The sequence below is a fragment of the Pongo pygmaeus genome, chromosome 1 (assembly GCF_028885625.2).
Source record: "Pongo pygmaeus isolate AG05252 chromosome 1, NHGRI_mPonPyg2-v2.0_pri, whole genome shotgun sequence".
NCBI lineage: Eukaryota > Metazoa > Chordata > Mammalia > Primates > Hominidae > Pongo > Pongo pygmaeus.
In genome coordinates, this window is record NC_072373.2 from 47,527,054 (window position 1) to 47,544,943 (window position 17,890).

Sequence of the window (17,890 nt, forward strand, 5' to 3'; positions counted from 1 at the left end):
GACGGGGCGGCCGGGCAGAGGCGCTCCTCACCTCCCAGACGGGGCGGCCGGGCAGAGGCGCTCCTCACCTCCCAGACGGGGCGGCCGGGCAGAGGCGCTCCTCACCTCCCAGACGGGGCGGCCGGGCAGAGGCGCTCCTCACCTCCCAGACGGGGCGGCCGGGCAGAGGCGCTCCTCACCTCCCAGACGGGGCGGCCGGGCAGAGGCGCTCCTCACCTCCCAGACGGGGCGGCCGGGCAGAGGCCCTCACCTCCCAGACGGGGCGGCCGGGCAGAGGCGCTCCTCACCTCCCAGACGGGGCGGCCGGGCAGAGGCGCTCCTCACCTCCCAGACGGGGCGGCCGGGCAGAGGCGCTCCTCACCTCCCAGACGGGGCGGCCGGGCAGAGGCGCTCCTCACCTCCCAGACGGGGCGGCCGGGCAGAGGCGCTCCTCACCTCCCAGACGGGGCGGCCGGGCAGAGGCGCTCCTCACCTCCCAGACGGGGCGGCCGGGCAGAGGCGCTCCTCACTTCCCAGACGGGGCGGCCGGGCAGAGGCGCTCCTCACTTCCCAGACGCTCCTCACTTCCCAGACGATGGGTGGCGGGGCAGAGGCGCTCCTCACCTCCCAGACGGGGCGGCCGGGTAGAGGTGCTCCTCACATCCCAGACGGTGGGCGGCCGGGCAGAGGCGCTCCTCACTTCCCAGACGATGGGCGGCCGGGCAGAGGCGCTCCTCACCTCCCAGACGGGGCGGCCGGGCAGAGGCGCTCCTCACTTCCCAGACGGGGTAGCCGTGCAGAGGCGCTCCTCACTTCCCAGACGGGGCGGCCCGGCAGAGGGGCTCCTCACATCCCAGACGATGGGCGGCCAGGCAGAGACGCTCCTCACTTCCTAGACGGGGTGGCAGCCGGGCAGAGGCTGTAATCTCAGCACTTTGGGAGGCCAAGGCAGGCGGCTGGGAGGTGGAGGTTGTAGCGAGCCGAGATCACGCCACTGCACTCCAGCCTGGGCAACATTGAGCATCGAGTGAGCGAGATTCCGTCTGCAATCCCAGCACCTCGGGAGGCCGAGGCGGGCAGATCACTCGAGGCCAGGAGCTGGAGACCAGCCCAGTCAACACGGCGAAACCCCATCTCCACCAAAAATACAAAAACCAGTCAGGCGTGGCGGCACGCGCCTGCAATCCCAGGCACTCGGCAGGCCGAGGCAGAATCACAGGAGCCCGAGGCAGGGAGGTTGCAGCGACCTGAGATCACGGCAGTACAGTCCAGCCTCGGCAACAGAGGGAGACCGAAGAAAGAAGTGGGGAGAGGGAGAGGGAGCCATTGTGACTGTATTTCAATGCCACTGAATTATACTTACAAATGGTTAATACATATTATTTTATGTATATTTTACCACAGTAAAAAATTCCCAAATTATCCAAACACAATCAGTAATTAAATGCCTACCGTATGTATGCCATTGGGCCAAAAGATAAACGTGTGTTTACAGTACCTACATGGCTTTGTTCTCCATTTCCCACAGATGTAGGCAAATGTGTAATTAACTAACATCATGCCTCCTATAGGGCCACATGTCACTTCCAATATCAGGAAAATGACCTGTTCTGAAGTGCTCATCCATTTTCCAGACCCCAAAATACATCGTTTATGCAGAGGACTTGGAACACATTCAAAACAGTACATACTTTATTTTCAAGCATACAAGAAACACTAAACTCTTCCAGTGACAGTACACTCTCCATGAATTCTTCATATAGAATTGGGTATATTGGAAGCAAGTTGTTTCTGGTGAAATTTCTGATGATCAGGAATCAAGACTCAGTGGCCCTAAAGGAAGAGAGTTTTGTATCCAATATCCTCAAAACCAAGACATAGTATATTTTACTTTCAAAGTAAAAGTATAAATATTTTACCATATCCTTCAATCCGTAAAGCATCTCACTGTGAAATGATCCATGTTGACTCTGCATAATTCTCAGAAGTCACTTCAAGTGATGAGGGACTAACTATAAAACATGCATTATTTGAAGTACATAAGCATGAAACGTCGAAGTCTACAACTTATCTTAAAAGAAAGAGTAAGTTCCACCAGCTTTTTATTGTTTGAATAACAGAACACAGAAAACCAGGCAGAGAAGTCCCCAAGGAGATGATGATCATATTTCACTGTTTTTTGGCCCTTTGGTCCTTCATCTTTCAAGCACTTACTGTATTTTCCTTTAGCGATTTAAACATTTATTTTGATCACAAATGCAATTCAAGTGTGAATAAATAAATGTATTATCTTTTAGCACCCCTCCCCGCTTGTTCCTTTAAATAGAAAAAAGTGCTAAATGTCTCTTTATAGCCTATTGGCCATAGCTGTCCCACCTATGGTTTTACAAACAGACTGTAACTTGATCTTCTGAAATCCTTCTCGAACTACAACTCGTTCTGTTAAAGAAATCCTAGGAAAGAAGTCCTACTGATATTGTCGATAGTCTCCAAAAGGTGAGGAAGGTAACTGAGTTGAAGGCAACTGGGAGGGGTCATCTGCAAATTGAGGTCCTGCAAGTGAGAAATAAAAAGGATTAAAAATCACCTGAATATTATATTATTAAAAAGAACAAGTCTCTATAGAGAGTAGATCAATCAACAACAAAAAAAAATGTGCTAAATTAAAGCTATAACCCTAATTTCTTTCTAGATCTGCCTAATTCCCATAAAAGTACTAGAGAACCTTCAAATTTGGTATAACATATGACAGACTGGCTTGCTATGCTCCAGAATGAACAGTTCTCAAACACTATGCTAGGAAAGTCAGACGGATTAATTATAGCAAGAAGCAAACTTCAACTTTTTAAAGCAATTGCTGTAACAAGCTGCCATATATCAAGATTAGAAGAGTTTCTCCCACTTCTTGTCATATTTTTCAGTAGCTATTTAAAATTATTTTCACAAAGTATAAGTAGCTTAGTCATGTTTTAAGAGAACTTGGTAATCCAATTCATATAACCAATTAAGTAGGGAATGAGCTCTGAAATGGGAAGATACCCCCTAGCTTGCTGTAGAACAAAGTCTTGCAGTTTTCATTTTCAAAGGATAGGAGAGCCTGTGAACTAAGAAAAACAAAGTGGCTTTAAAAAACAACAAAAAAAAGACTTTTAGGGGATGAATCAATCTTTTCTCCTTTAAGAAAAACTGAAGTAGACTAACAAATATCTGGAAGGAAGAGAGAAAGAGGGCAGTGGTAGAATTCTCTGAAGTTTTCAAAGTGTTTCACTCATATATTTTTACTTCACTATAAATGCAACTATCTGTTAATTACAGAAAACTTGAGAAGATACTAGGTAAAAAAGATAAGCCGGGGCCGGGCGCAGTGGCTCTCGCCTGTAATCTCAGCACTTTGGAAGGCTGAGGCGGGCAGATCACCTGAGGTCAGGACAACATGGTGAAACCCCGTCTCTACTGAAAATATGAAAATTAGCCAGGCATGGTGGTGAGTGTCTGTAATCCCAATTACTCAGGAGCTGAGGCAGGAGAATCACTTGAACCTGGGAGGTGGAGGTTGCAGTGAGAAGAGATCGCGCCATTGCACTCCAGCCTGCGAGACAGAGCAAGACTCTGTTTAAAAAAAAAAAACTACAAAAAAAGATAAGCCAATGAAAACCACTGTTGCCATTTAAATACAGTTCTGTCTAATCTTTTTCCACTGTTTTAAAAACTTTTTCACTGGGCACGATGGCTCACATTCCCAGCACTTTGGGAGGTCAAGGCGGGCGGATCACGAGGTCAGGAATTCGAGACCAGCCTGGCCAATACGGTGAAACTGCGTCTCTACTAAAAAATGCAAAAAAAAATTAGCCAGGCGTGATGTTGCGTACCTGTAGTCCCAGCTACTCAGGAGGCTGAGACAGAAGAATTGCTTGCACCCCGGAGGCGGAGGGTGCAGTAAGCTGAGAATGCGCCACTGCAATCCAGCCTGGGCGACAGAGCGAGACTCTGTCTCAAAAACAAAACAAGACAAACTTTTTCATGTAAGTTCACTGGAAAAATATGATTAAGTTTTCAAAGATTTCCCCTCTACACAGCTTTTCAGAAACACATCTCCTGTCTAAAAATAAATGCACCTCTTTTAGGCTGCTTCTATATAAATGCTGAGTTTTAATTACTCAAAAGGAGATTCCAGCTGGGCGCGGTGGCTCACCCCTGTAATCCCAGCACTTTGGGAGGCCGAGGCAGGAGGATCACTTGAGCCCAGGAGTTCAGGATCAGCCTGGGCAGAGACCTCATCTCTACAAAAAATATAAAAATTAGCCGGGCATGGCGGTGCACACCTATAGTCCCAGCTGCTCAAGAGGCTGAGGTGGGAGGATCGCCTGAGCCCAGGAGGTCAAGGCTGCAGTGAGCTAAGATTGCACCACTACACTCCAGCCTGGGTCACAGAGATTCTGTTTCAAAAAAAATTAAAATAAATAAATAAAATAAAAAGCAGATTCCCTCTGAGGAAAAAAGCCTAAAACAAAGTACTCAAGGCTAATTTCTATGAGACAATGTAACTATTTAAGTTTTTGCTATATCCACTTCTGAATTTCTGCGAATATGGAACTGTTTTGATGTTTTATGTAAAGTCTTTCACACTGAAGCAGTCAAAACAAAATTGGAAAGTGACCATCACAACAGAGTGCTAACTCAGAAGTAAGGAATGAAAAACAAACAGAAGGTGAGAGGGTCTGCAGGGTCATCTAGATTACTCACTGCCATTTAACGAGCAGTGCACTTGAAAATTGTGCCAAAAAGATACTGAATCTCTTGCTAGGTGCCTCAGGGAAATCAAAGCAAATTGGGATGTATGATCTATTCCTAACTTTATGCTGAATCTTTTCCAAGCTCCAAAAATAATTTTCAACATGTCTCACTATTCTACGTATTTCTTTCCCAAATGCCAGGTCAAATTTTCACTACTATTATCCTCACTATATATATGTATATATATATGTATATATTATATATATATACATATATATATACATATATATATATATATACACACACACACATATATATATATATATATACACACATATATATATATATTTTGAGACCAAGTCTTGCTCTGTTGCCCAGGCTGGAGTGCAAAGGCGTAACCTCAGCTCACTGCAATCTCCGCCTCCCAGGTTCAAGTGACTCTTGTACCTCAGCCTCCCGAGTAGCTGGGATTACAGGCGTGTGCCACCATGCCCTGCTAATTTGTATTTTTAGTAGAGACGGGGTTTCACCACGTTGGCCAGGCTGCTCTCAAAACTCCTGACCTCAAGTGATCCACCTGCCTCAGTCTCCCAAAATGCTGGGATTACAGGTATGAGCCACCGTGCCTGGCCACCTCACAATATCTTTCTGCATCCTTCCACTGTCAAGGGATATTTTCATTTAGACACTGAAATTTTTTTTTAAGAGATGGGATCTTGCTCTGTTGCCCAGGCTGGCCTTAAACTCCTGGGTTCAAGTGAGTTGCCTCCTGAGTAGCTGGAACTACAGGAATGCACCATCTTGATAGAAGTTTTCTGTTTGTTTCATTTTGAGACAGAATCTCGCTCCATCGACCAGCCTAGAGTGCAGTGGTGTGATCTTGGCTCACTGCAACCTCCACCTCCCAGGTTCAACTGATTCTCGTGCCTCCTGAGTAGCTAGGACTATAGGTGTGAGCCATTATGCCTGGCTAATCAGCTGAGAGCACATTTTATAACCATGTAATCATCATTCAGCCCACAATTTAATTATTACCCTATGTATCAGATAGGAGGAACAACAGGCAACAAATTAAACCAATATAAAAATTAGCCGGGCTAACACATTTCCTAAGATACTTCTACTGTGAACCCTAAAGTGACCTTCCCAAATATGAGTCACTTTCCACTACTCTCTTCTTCAAAACAAGCAACATTATCTAAAATAAGCTAATTTATCTGTTAATGTGTTAGTCTGTCTCCCCCTACTAGAATGTAACTCCTTGAGGGCAGGGACTGTCCTGTTCACTACCTGAAACAGTGTCTGGCATGTAGATGTACAATACTAAATTGTCAATTGACCATCATGATTGTTACACATCTGCAGAACCATTCTTCAAGTCCCTTTAAAATGATCAGACATTTCTTGCAATACATGAGCACTGATAAACCCTAAGTACGATAAAGATCAACAGCAAATTTATACAAAAAATTTTTGTTATTGTGGCTAAATATAACATGTTCATTTTTTACCTATTATCACAGTCCTCATGAACCACAGCATGTTAATACATACCATACATTTTATCAGACAAAGTATGTTCTTTCTTAACATCAGAAAACCATTCCAAAATGTTTGAGCTATAGTTTCAAGCAAAAACACTCACCATTGGGAAACTGTGCAGAGGCAAATCTTGTCAACAAGATACCAGCTCCTTCAATTAAAGCTAGGAGAATGCCACCCATTGCGGCTGACCCAACCATGGCCACTGGTCCATCTGAAGACATTAATAACAAAGAGATTATTTTTTACAGAAATCGAGTTTACTGTAAGAGATAGTAAAGAAGAGAACTGTCCATATGGCGACATGCTCCCCCAACTCCCAAACTCTTTCTTATTGCCTAAGACCCAGAGTCAGTAAACTACAGCCGCCCACAGGCCACCCACTGCCTATTTTTGTAAATAAAGTTTTACTGAAAGGCCGTAAATCCCAGCACTTTGGGAGGCTGAGGCGGGCAGATCACGAGGTCAGGAGTTCGAGACCAGCCTGGCCAACATGGTGAAACCCCGTCTCTACCAAAAATACAAAAATTAGCCTGACGTGGTGGTGGGCACCTGTAGTCCCAGTTTCTCAGGAGGCTGAGGCAGGAGAATTGCTTGAACCCAGGAAGCAGAGGTTGCAGTGAGCCGAGATTGTGCCACTGCACTCTAGCCTGGGTGACAGAGTAAGACTCCGTCTCAAGAAAATAAATAAATAAACAGGGCCGGGTGCAGTGGCTCACGCCCGTAATCCCAGCACTTTGGGAGGCCGAGGTGGGTGGATCATGAGATCAGGAGATCGAGACCATCCTGGCTAACACGGTGAAACCCCGTCTCCACTAAAAATACAAAAAATTAGCCAGGCATGGTGGTACACACCTGTAGTCCCAGCTACTCAGGAGGCTGAGGCAGGAGAATTGCTTGAACCCGGGAGGCAGAGCTTGCAGTGAGCGGAGATCGCACCACTGCATTCCAGCTTGGGTGACAGAGTAAGACTCCGTCTCAAAAAAATAAATAAAATGAAATAAAATAAATAAATAAATAAAGTTTTACTGAAACACAGCCATACTGTTTCGTTTATGTATTATCCATGGCTGCTTTCATGCTATGACAGCAGATTTAGGTAGCTATGACAAAGACCACACAGCCCACAAAGCCTAAAATATTCACTATCTGGCCTTTACAGAAATAGTTTGCAAATCCCTTGGTCTAAACCAGTAAGCTCAATGGAATTCTGGTTTGCTCTCTGTCCTGAGGATCCAGAAGATGGTTCTAAGTTCCTTATTCATAACAACTCTATATGGCAGGTATAATTATTAATTAACTCCAGATTATTGGTGAAGAAATTATAGCATAAAAAGTTTGGTAAACTGACCAGTCATACAGCTAATGGCAGAACTGGGACCTGAAGTGCTCTCAACCACTGTAATATATGGGTTAGAATTCCATGCTCTTTCATTCTCAAATATTCCAAATAAATAGATCCCCTTACTTTTTTTTCAAATCACCATATACTGTATATTTGTATATTTGTGCTACGCCAAATTAAACAATGCTTAGTTTTATAATTATTATCATTTTTGAAGCAAGGTCTCACTCTGTTGCCCAGGCCAGAGTGCGGTGGCTCAAGTGATCCTCCTGCCTCTGCCTCATGAGTAGCTGGGACTATAGGCATGCACCCACACACCCAGCTAATTAAAACTTTTTTTTGTAGAAACCAGGTCTCCCTATATCTGATCTTAAGAGCTCCTGGGCTCATGCAATCTACCTGCCTCAGCCTCCCAAGTGATGGAATTATAGTCATGAGCCAATGTGCCTGGTCAATAATCTGTTATATATATTACTGATGTCATTCAATTAAGGCAGATGAGATTTTCCTAAAAGTGTGGCTTCTACTAGTGTGTCTATAATGACTACTTACTTCTTGCTGCCAATATGGCTCCCGTTAAGGCACCACTTGTGATGGAGTTCCAGGGATCTTCCTTTCCTCTGACTTGAACCATACTACAGTCAATCATGGAAAACAGCCCTCCCCAAACTGCAAAGCTACCTATTTTATTGTAAAAAGAAACAAGCAAACACTAATTTAAATTTCATATTCTATTTAAAATATTATAGTCAAAAACAACACTCACTACAGTCTCAAAACTTATAGTCCAAACAAATACATGCAAACACAAATTTGAATAAACACTGAACAAGAGTTAGAATACTTATCTTTTGAATAAAGCTGGATTGTATCATATATCAGCTGGAAAATTAGCAATGGCCCAAAGCCTAAGAGAAATAAGCCAGCCGGGTACCATGGCTCACACCTGTAATCCCAGCACTTTGGGAGGCTGCAGTGGGTGGATCACCTGAGGCCAGGAGTTCAAGACCAGCCTGGCTAACATGGCGAAACCCCGCCTCTACTAAAAATGTAAAAATTAGCCGGGTGTGGTGGCGAGCACCTGTAATCCCAGCTACTGGTGAGGCTGAGGCAGGAGAATCACTTGAACCCAGGAGACAGAGGTTGCAGTGAGCTGAGATCGTGCCACTGCACTCCAGCCTGGACAACAAGAGCGACACTCTATCTCAAACAAACAAAAAAGAAATAAGCCAAGCCTAAAAGAGTCAGGCTGCATGTGTGTAAAAACAAGCAAATCATCCTTCCAGAACAACATATCTCTCTGGTTTAAGCAGCAATAAACAAAATCAAACTACTCTGCTTCCTCTTTCGTTCTCCTTTTCTTTCATAGCTTTACTTACCTCTATTTTTGGCCTTTCTTCATTATATGTCATTGAGCATCTACTCTATGAAAATCACCGATGGGAAAACAAAAGAAATCCAGCTATTCTGGAATGTATTACAGGTGTAAGCCAATACATGCTGAAGGGGCAAATGAATGATATAAATAGCTAGAATTATGGAACATCAAAGGGATGGAAATTGCCTGTCCATCCTTTATTCCTCAGATATGAATTTAAAACAGTCTTAAATCAGCAGATTATTTTGCACTTAAACTCTATCTAAATACAAAAACAGCCAGGTGTGGTAGCTCACGCCTACAATCCCCCAGCACTTTGGGAGGCCGAGGCAGGCAGATCATGAGGTCAGAAGATCGAGACCATCCTGGCCAACACGATGAAACCCCCGTCTCTACTAAAAAATACAAAAAAAATTAGCCAGGTGTGATGGCGGGCACCTGTAGTCCCAGCTACTCTGGAGGCTGAGGCAGGAGAATAGTGTGAACCCAGGAGGCAGAACTTGCAGTGAGCCAAGTTCGCACCACTGCGCTCCAGCCTGGGTGACAGAGCGAGACTCCGTCTCAAAAAATAAATAAATAAATCCAGTGGATAGTACCAATGGAGTATAGCATAAGCATCCTCATTTTTAGTCCAATATTAGACATCACATCCTATGTAAAAATAAACCAGTTATTTCTTCTAACTCAGTAATTCTATGCCTTGGGAGAGAGCTATGACATCTAGTTATATTAGAATTACCTCACTAAAATTTTCTGACAAGACCCTCCCATTTCCTCATGAGAGCCTAAAATCTCAGGAGACCCTTCCCCTGAGAATCACTGCCAGAATAAGTTTTGGCTACTGATGAAATGGAGAGTTTGAGTCTAAGCAGGATGAGGAGATCCATAAAGGGTAGCCTGGTGTGAGGATCCAGAGCCAGATGAGGCGAATGTCTATACACCTGGACACCCTAGAACAAGGTTTTAGAGCCTAAACAAGAGAGAGATTCTCAAGGAAGGCAGCCTGGCATGGAGTGTCAGAGTATACCCTGACAAAGGGCAGCCTGTTGTGGGGTACCATAGCCCAAGCAGGTTAAGAAGGCAGGTATACATATGAAAAGGAAGAAAACAATGAATGCTGTGGGGCTGAATTGGAAATATGAGATATCAATATAAAGTTGTGATTTTCAATATGTATAGATAAACAGAAATATAGATTGTATACCATTCTTGATTTTTCTTTTCTTTTAAAAAATTTTTTTGTAGAGAGGCATTCTCTCTTAAGTTGTCAAGGGTGTTGAACTCCTGGGCTCAAGCCATTCTCCTGCCTTGGCCTCCCAAAGTGCTGGGATTACAGGTGTGAGCTACCACTTCTGGCCCTAAATACCATTCTCAACTAAAAGGAACTGGGGCTCTTTGGAGAAATGGCTACAACAGGAAAAGCTGCCCTGCCCACAGCTAGGGCATGAAAAGTACAAGATGAGCCTGAAATGTCTTCTTCCAAAATGCAAGAAAGTGGTCAAAGAATAAAAGGGACATGTCAAAATCCTATCTTATTTTTTCTATGAAAATATAAGACCTGGGCTGGGCAGGATGGCTCACACCTGTAATCCTAGCACTTCGGGAGACCAAGACGGGTGGACTGCCTGAGCTCAAGAGTTCGAGACCAGCCTGGGCAACATGGTGAAACCCCACCTCCACTAAAATACAAAAACCTTAGCCAGGAGCAGCGGCATGCGCCTGTAATCCCAGCTACTTGGGAGGCTGAGGATAGAGAATCGCTTGAACCGGAGAGGCGGAAGTTGACGTGAGCCAAGACTGCGCCATTGCATTCTAGCCTGGGCAACAAGAGTGAAATTCCGTTTCAAAAAAAAAAAAAAAAAAAGAAAAGAAAATATAAGACCTAAGTCCGGGCGTGGTGGCTCATGCCTGTAATCTCAGCACTTTGGGATGCTGAGGTAGGCAGATCACCTGAGGTAGGGAGTTCAAGACCTGCCTGACCAATATGGTAAAACCTCGTCTTTACTAAAAATACAAAAGTTATCCCGGCTATGGTGGCGCATGCCTATAATCCCAGCTACTCAGGAGGCTGAGGCGGGAGAATCACTTGAACCTGGGAGGCGGAGGTTGCAGTGAGCCAAGATTGTGCCACCACACTCCAGCCTGGGTGACCCTATCTCAAAAAAAAAAAAAATAAAGAAAATATAACACCTTTCAGAACACAACTATGATTTTCCCATACTGCCTGTCCCTCCCTGCAACTTGATCTGAATACCTTAGTAAATGCTCACCAAATGAATAAAATCATCATCCTAGTATTTTTAGAATTTAAAATACCATAAAAACTTCTCAATAGCTTCCTAAAAAAGGCTAACCTCAAGGATTTGAAATGGATAATTCCAATTCACTCATATCACCACTCGCTCTTCCTCTATTTCACCGTGCTTTGTAAGAAAAAATAAACTCTTCCAGTTTTTCCCTATTACCAACATCTACATTAGCATGGAGCATCTGTCACAACTAATGACCCAATATTGACACATTACTATCATTTTTTTTTTTTTTTTGAGACAGAGTCTTGCTCTGTTGCCCAGGCTAGAGTGCAATGGCACAATCTCGGCTCACTACAAACTCTGCCTCCCAGGCTCAAGCAATTCTTCTCCCTCAGTCTCCCGAGTAGCTAGGATTACAGGTGCCTGCCACCACACCCGGCTAATTGGTGTATTTTTAGTACAGATGCGGGTTTCACCACGTTGGCCAGGATGGTCTCAAACTCCCGACCTTAGGTAATCTACTGCCTCAGCCTCCCAAAGTGCTGGGATTACAGGTGTGAGCCACTGTGCCCGGCCGACACATTACTATTAACTGAAGTCCATACTTAATTCAGATTTCCTTAGTTTGTTAATGTCCTTTTTCTGTTCCACAGTACCACATTACATTTATTTTTATTTATTTATTTATTTTGAGACAGAGTCTCGCTGTCACCCTGGCTGGAGTACAGTGGCGCGATCTGGGCTCACTGCAAGTTCCGCCTCCCGGGTTCAGCCATTCTCGTGCCTCAGCCTCCCGAGGAGCTGGGACTACAGGCGCCCGTCACCATGTCCAGCTAATTTTTTTTGTATTTTTAGTATTTTTAGTAGAGATGGGGTTTCACCATGTTAGCCAGGATGGTCTCGCTCTCCTCACCTTGTGATCCACCTGCCTCGGCCTCCAAAAGTGCTGGGACTACAGTTGTGAGCCACCGCGCCCGGCCTACATTTAGTTTTTAATTTTATTTATTTATTTATTTATTTATTGAGACAGAGTCTCACTCTGTCACCCAGGCTGGAGTCCAATGGCACAATCTTGGCTCACTGCAACCTCCACCTCCTGGGTTCAAGCGATTCTCCTGCCTCAGCCTCCTGAGTAGCTGGGATTACAGGCACGTGCCACCATGCCCAGCTAATTTTTGTATTTTTAGTAGACATGGGGTTTCACCATGTTGGCCAGGCTGGTCTCAAACTCCTGACCTCGTGATCCACCCGCCTTGGCCTCTCAAAGTGTTGGGATTACAGGCGTGAGCCACTGCGCCCAGCCCTTTTATTTTATTTTTTAGAGACAGAGTCTTGCTCTGTCACCCCGGCTGGAGTGTAGTGGCGCAATCTCGGCTCACTGCAATCTCCACCTCCTGGGTTCAAGAGATTCTCCTGCGTCAGCCTCCCGAGTAGGTGGGACTACAGGCATGCACCACCAGGTCCAGCTAATAATTTAGTTGCTATGTCTTCACAGGCTTCTTTTGGCAGTGACAGTTATCTGATGGTATTTTAACTCACTGAAAATGCATAAGGTGATAGAAGCAGCCTCTCAAAAAACAAGCAAAATCCTATATGGCTTCTGCATATACTAGAGGTTCTGGGTTTGGTGTGAACTTTTTAATACCACTCAACATTCTTGAATAACACAATAATCACCAACACCAAAACAAAGAGAAATTAGTTACTAATTACTTTCCAGGGCAGATAATTATTACACAGGGAAAAAAGGAAAAAGATACAACATTACCTCAACCCTCAGGGCCTAAATTTCCTCATCTGGAAAATGGGAGATAATAATAGTACTAACTTCTTCATTACTGTGAGAGTTAAGAAAAGCAAAGAGAAGATTATTTTGATACCCAAAACTTCTAAGGAACGACTGAAGTATTAAGATTTTTTCATGTCTTATATACGGTCTCTCCAATCTAACTATACCCTTGTGTTGTTTGTTTTTGTTGCTGTTTGAGACAGGGTCTCTGTCACCCAGGCTGGAGTGCAGTGGTGCAATCTCACTGCAGCCTCAACCTCATGGGTTCAAGTGATCCGTCCACGTCAGCCTCCCTAGTAGCTGGGACCACAGGCACATACCCCAACACCTGGCTAATTTTTGCATTTTTCTGGGGAAATGGGCAGCCGTGCTGCCCAGGCTGGTCTCGAACTCCTGAGCTCAAGCTATCTGCCTAACTCAGCCTCCCAAACTGCTGGGATTATTGGCGTGAGCCATTGCGCCCAACCCTGACTATACCTTTGTAAGTGAATATAACCTACAAACATTTTTTGTCACCTCCCTTTTCCCAGCTTCTGAATAACCAAGTTTACAAAGTACAATGAATAGAATCTTTTCAAATTTTGCAATGACCTCTGCACAATGTCCCAAAGCTAACCTTGGAGAAGAGCCCAATTGGCTTGATGGGTTTCTCCTGCATGAAACTCCAATCCTTCAGATCACGTTCTCTTCAGCTTTATGTTACCTCAGAAGCTATCGGTCCTGACTCACAAACCTGAGGTTTTTTTTTTTTTTGAGACTGAGTTTTGCTCTTGTTGCCCAGGCTGGAGTGCAATGGCGTGATCTTGGCTCACTGCAACCTCCGCCTCCCGGGTTCAAGTGATTCTCCTGCCTCAGCCTCCTGAGTAGCTGGGATTACAGGCATGCGCCACCATGCTGGGTTAATTTTGTATTTTTAGTAGAGATGGGGTTTCTCCATGTTGGCCAGGCTGGTCTCAAACTCCCGACTTCAGGTGATCTGCCCACCTTGGCCTCCCAAAGTGCTGGGATTACAGGCGTGAGCCCCACGCCCGGCCTCAAACCTGAGCTTTAAATAACTGTCTTTCTTTTGGAGAAGGAAAAAAAAAAATCACTGAGTATCTGAAGGACAGAGACAAGATTTTCAAATGGGTATCATAATTCAGGTTAATTTTTCAAACAAACTACAAATCAAGAAGAAACTATAGGGATATATGTTTATGACAAACTGTTAGACCAAACTAAAGTCACTAATTGTTGTAATCTAAATATAAAAATAGCTCTATCTTCAAATAAACAGAAAAAAATAGGTCAGTTAAAATGAAAATTCTGCTTACCTCCTAACTGTGGAGCCCTGGTTTTAATAGCTGTCAAACTCCCTCGTAGTCTGTGGTTTACTCCCTATAACAAAAAAAAGGAAGCAACAAAAAATATATTAGAAGTACATTTCTAAGCCACTGATGGGACCACCAGTAATATCATCAAACCCAAGTTGCAAGTGATGATAAAATAAGACCATTCACCCACTTACCACTGGAGAATTGCGAAAACCTTTGATTGCTTGAAAGATACCACCACCAATGGTACCCATCGTAAAGGCCCCACCACAGTCATCCACAATTCGCCATGGGCTAAGAACAGGGGGGAAAAAAAGATGACCATATTTCTCATTCACAAACCATAAAACCTTCTTTGCCAATATAGTAAGGATTATAATGGAACAGATTATACTGCAGGACCCACTGCAACCAATAAATATTTGGCCTATAAAATGACTTGAGGAAATGCTGTAATCAAACAGGGCAGTCAAAAAAATCAAAGCAGTTTTGACTACAAAGATAACCAGGTAACTGATTATATTGTTTCAGGGCATATGTACTAAGAGAAAGCAAAGGGGCTACCTAATGATTTGGTAAATGAAAACCCATTATTTTTCTAAGTTTTTTTTTGTTTGTTTTTTTGTTTTTTTGAGATGGAGTCTCACTCTGTCACCCAGGCTGGAGTGCAATGGCGCAATCTTGGCTCACTGCAACCTCCGTCTCCTGGGTTCAAGTGGTTCTCCTGCCTCAGCCTCCCAAGTAGCTGGGACTACAGGCGCGTGCCACCACGCCTGGCAAATACTTGTATTTTTAGTAGAGACGGGGTTTCACCATATTGGCCAGGCTGATCTTGAACTCCTGACCTCGTGATCTGCCTCAGCCTTCCAAAGTGCTGGGATTACAGGCGTGAACCACCAAGCCCGGCCTTATTTTACTAAGATATTTAACTTAACATAGTTAAATATTTTAACCCTCTGCTAACCTGTGTCATTATAGTACATCAAACAGCTATTTACAGTGTGCTGAGTCCTACGTATCTGAGCACAATCCAGAATGGAGGATAACTGCTTTGAAGAAAATAAGTTTGAAGAGCCAGGAGACCCTAAAACTTATATTTTGTATGCTATCTGTGGGAGAGGGGAACACAAAACATGCAACAAGGCTAGGATAGCAGAGTAATAATTCAAGGTCCTGGGCACTTTCACAAATTGAGGACATCTTGGTTGTTGCTCTTACACAATAAAACAAATGATTAACCGAAATATCAAGATTTGATTTTTTACCTATGACCCTAGAAACTTTAAACTCTGGCAACCTGAGACTTCCGACAGCAATTACATCATTTTATAATTATCTATGTGTCTGGTTTATTCATACTCAATAAACGCTGGATGAAAGAATGAATTTCTGTCCATGGCTTTTCAGAGAACACATGCTATTACCTCTTCCTATTTCCCAGGTAATTTTTGTCCCCCTCTACCCTCAAGAAAGAATTCCAAGGAGAAAAACAAGGCCCCACGCAATAAAGAAGTTTATCTAGACCCCTTGGCTAAAATCTATGTTCCATTCATTTAAAATGCTTCACTCTGTGGACACATATCATGATCCAAGTAAAACCTCAAGAATGACACTCCCTCAAATGCCTATTCTTCAGTTCCTCAACGCAGGAACTGAGCAAGGCGAGAAAGAGGGACGCGCCCAAGGTCACCTCGGCGAACAGAGGGGATTATAACTGGCCCCGCATAAAGTCGATTACGCCCTGCGTTGGGAGGAGGTTCCGAGGTTCTATCAAACTCAAGTCTGGACCTCTTTACCATCCATCACAAGGTCACATGGGTGCTGGGTTGGGAGAGGGAGGCTCACGCGGCCGGGGAGGTACTGAATACAGAGCTAAGAAGCCGACTGGCCGCGAAAGACCGCACTGCCCACAGTTACCAGGCCCAAGTCGACGAGGCTGCGGTTGAGTCTGGCTTGCACCTTGGGAGCCTGGACAAGGGAGAAGGAGGGCAGTGGGCAGGGGGGTAAGAAAAATGCAAAGACAGCGGTGAGGCTCACCAAGGCTCTCGCGCGTACTCTTCCATCTTGACTCCAACGCCGCGAGTGATGCCGGGCAAGCTGGGCGGAGCCTGACCCCAGAGGCGGAAGTGATCCCGAGAGGAGGGCGTTAAGGTCTATAAGCATTGGTTCACCGTTTCTCGCTACAGCCAATGGGAGCCAGGACTCCTGTGGACAGCGTGTGGTTGGGGCATTGGCCCCGGCGAGGCGAGACTGGCCCTGCCCACGTCCTCAAAGGCCGCGAGTCCCGGCTGTGTGGGTGGGGAGCTGCCAATGACGGAGTCACACTACGCGGTTACCAGAGGTTCCGTGGACTGAGATCAACGCGATACTTCTTAAATACGCTTCTTTCTTTCCCTTCCGTTCCGCCTTCCCTTCCCCCTTCCCTTCCCCCTTTCCTTTTCTTCTCTCCTTCCTTCCTTCCTTTTTCTTTCTTTCTTTCTTTCTTTTTCTTTTCTTTTTTTTTTTTTTGAGACGGAGTTTGGCTCTGTCGCCCAGGCTGGAGTGCAGCGGCGAGATCTCGGCTCACTGCGACCTCCGCCTCCCGAGTTCAAGCGATTCTCCTGCCTTAGCCTCCTGAGTAGCTGGGATTACAGGGGGGCGCCACCAGGTCCGGCTAATTTTTGTATTTTTTTAGTAGAGACGAGGTTTCGCCATGTTGATCAGGCTGGACTCGAACTCCTGACCTCGTGATCCGCCCACCTCGGCCTCCCAGAGTGCTAGAATTACAGGCGTGAGCCACCGCACCCGGCCTCTTTCTTTCTCTTTTCTTTTCTTTCCTTTCTCTCTCTTCTTTTTCTTTCTTTCTTTTTTGGTACTTTTGCTGTCAAATGTGGATTAATGCTATCTTATTCGTCACTTATTGTGAAGCTGGTACCAAATACACGTAGCTCCTTTAGGGCAAACAATGTCTCAGTGATTTATAATAACCACAGTGCCTGGAATGTAGTAGATGCTCAATAAATGTTTGTGAAATGGAACTGTTTGGGCCATCTGGAGAGCCATGACCAATTTGGAGCCCTCGATTTCAGGGACATTGACACCAGAGCCTCTCACAGGCCTCTCCACTAATGATCACCAGAAGGTGTGAAGATGTTTGGCTTGGAGAAGAGGCGACTTATGGGGACCAGGCCGGACGTGGTGGCACGCGCCTGTAGCCCTGACTATTCGGGAGACTGAGGCGGGAAGATAGCTTGAGCCCAGGAGATCTAGCCCGCAGGGAGCTGTGATCATGCCACTGCACTCTACTGACACAGTGAGACACTGTCAAAAAAAAAAAAAAAAGGCGGGGACCCATGGAGCTTTTAGTTTACTGTTAACAAAATCCCAATCATGTGATGGCTGTTAAAGTGCTCCTCTCCATTCTGTACGTTTGTAATTAACTTTAAAATATGTATATATTTATTTTACGGAAAAGTCAATGTCATAAATAATGGAAGAGGCTGGGTGCAGTGGCATATGCCTGTAATCCCAGCACTTTGGGAGGCCAAGGCGGGCGGATCACGAGGTCAGGAGTTTGAG

General features: G+C 44.9%; 1 protein-coding gene across 1 annotated transcript; it reads right to left on the minus strand.

Annotated features, from left to right (window-relative positions):
• Positions 1–1,649: 1,649 nt before the first annotated feature.
• TIMM17A (translocase of inner mitochondrial membrane 17A) lies at positions 1,650–16,635 on the minus strand. The gene is made up of 6 exons (XM_054462444.2): positions 16,370–16,635; positions 14,527–14,626; positions 14,333–14,396; positions 8,153–8,281; positions 6,359–6,469; positions 1,650–2,532 (listed from the first exon to the last, which is right to left on the minus strand). The coding sequence occupies exons 1-6, from the start codon at positions 16,393–16,395 to the stop codon at positions 2,447–2,449; spliced, it is 516 nt and encodes a 171-aa protein (XP_054318419.1). The 5' UTR covers positions 16,396–16,635; the 3' UTR covers positions 1,650–2,446.
• Positions 16,636–17,890: the final 1,255 nt, after the last annotated feature.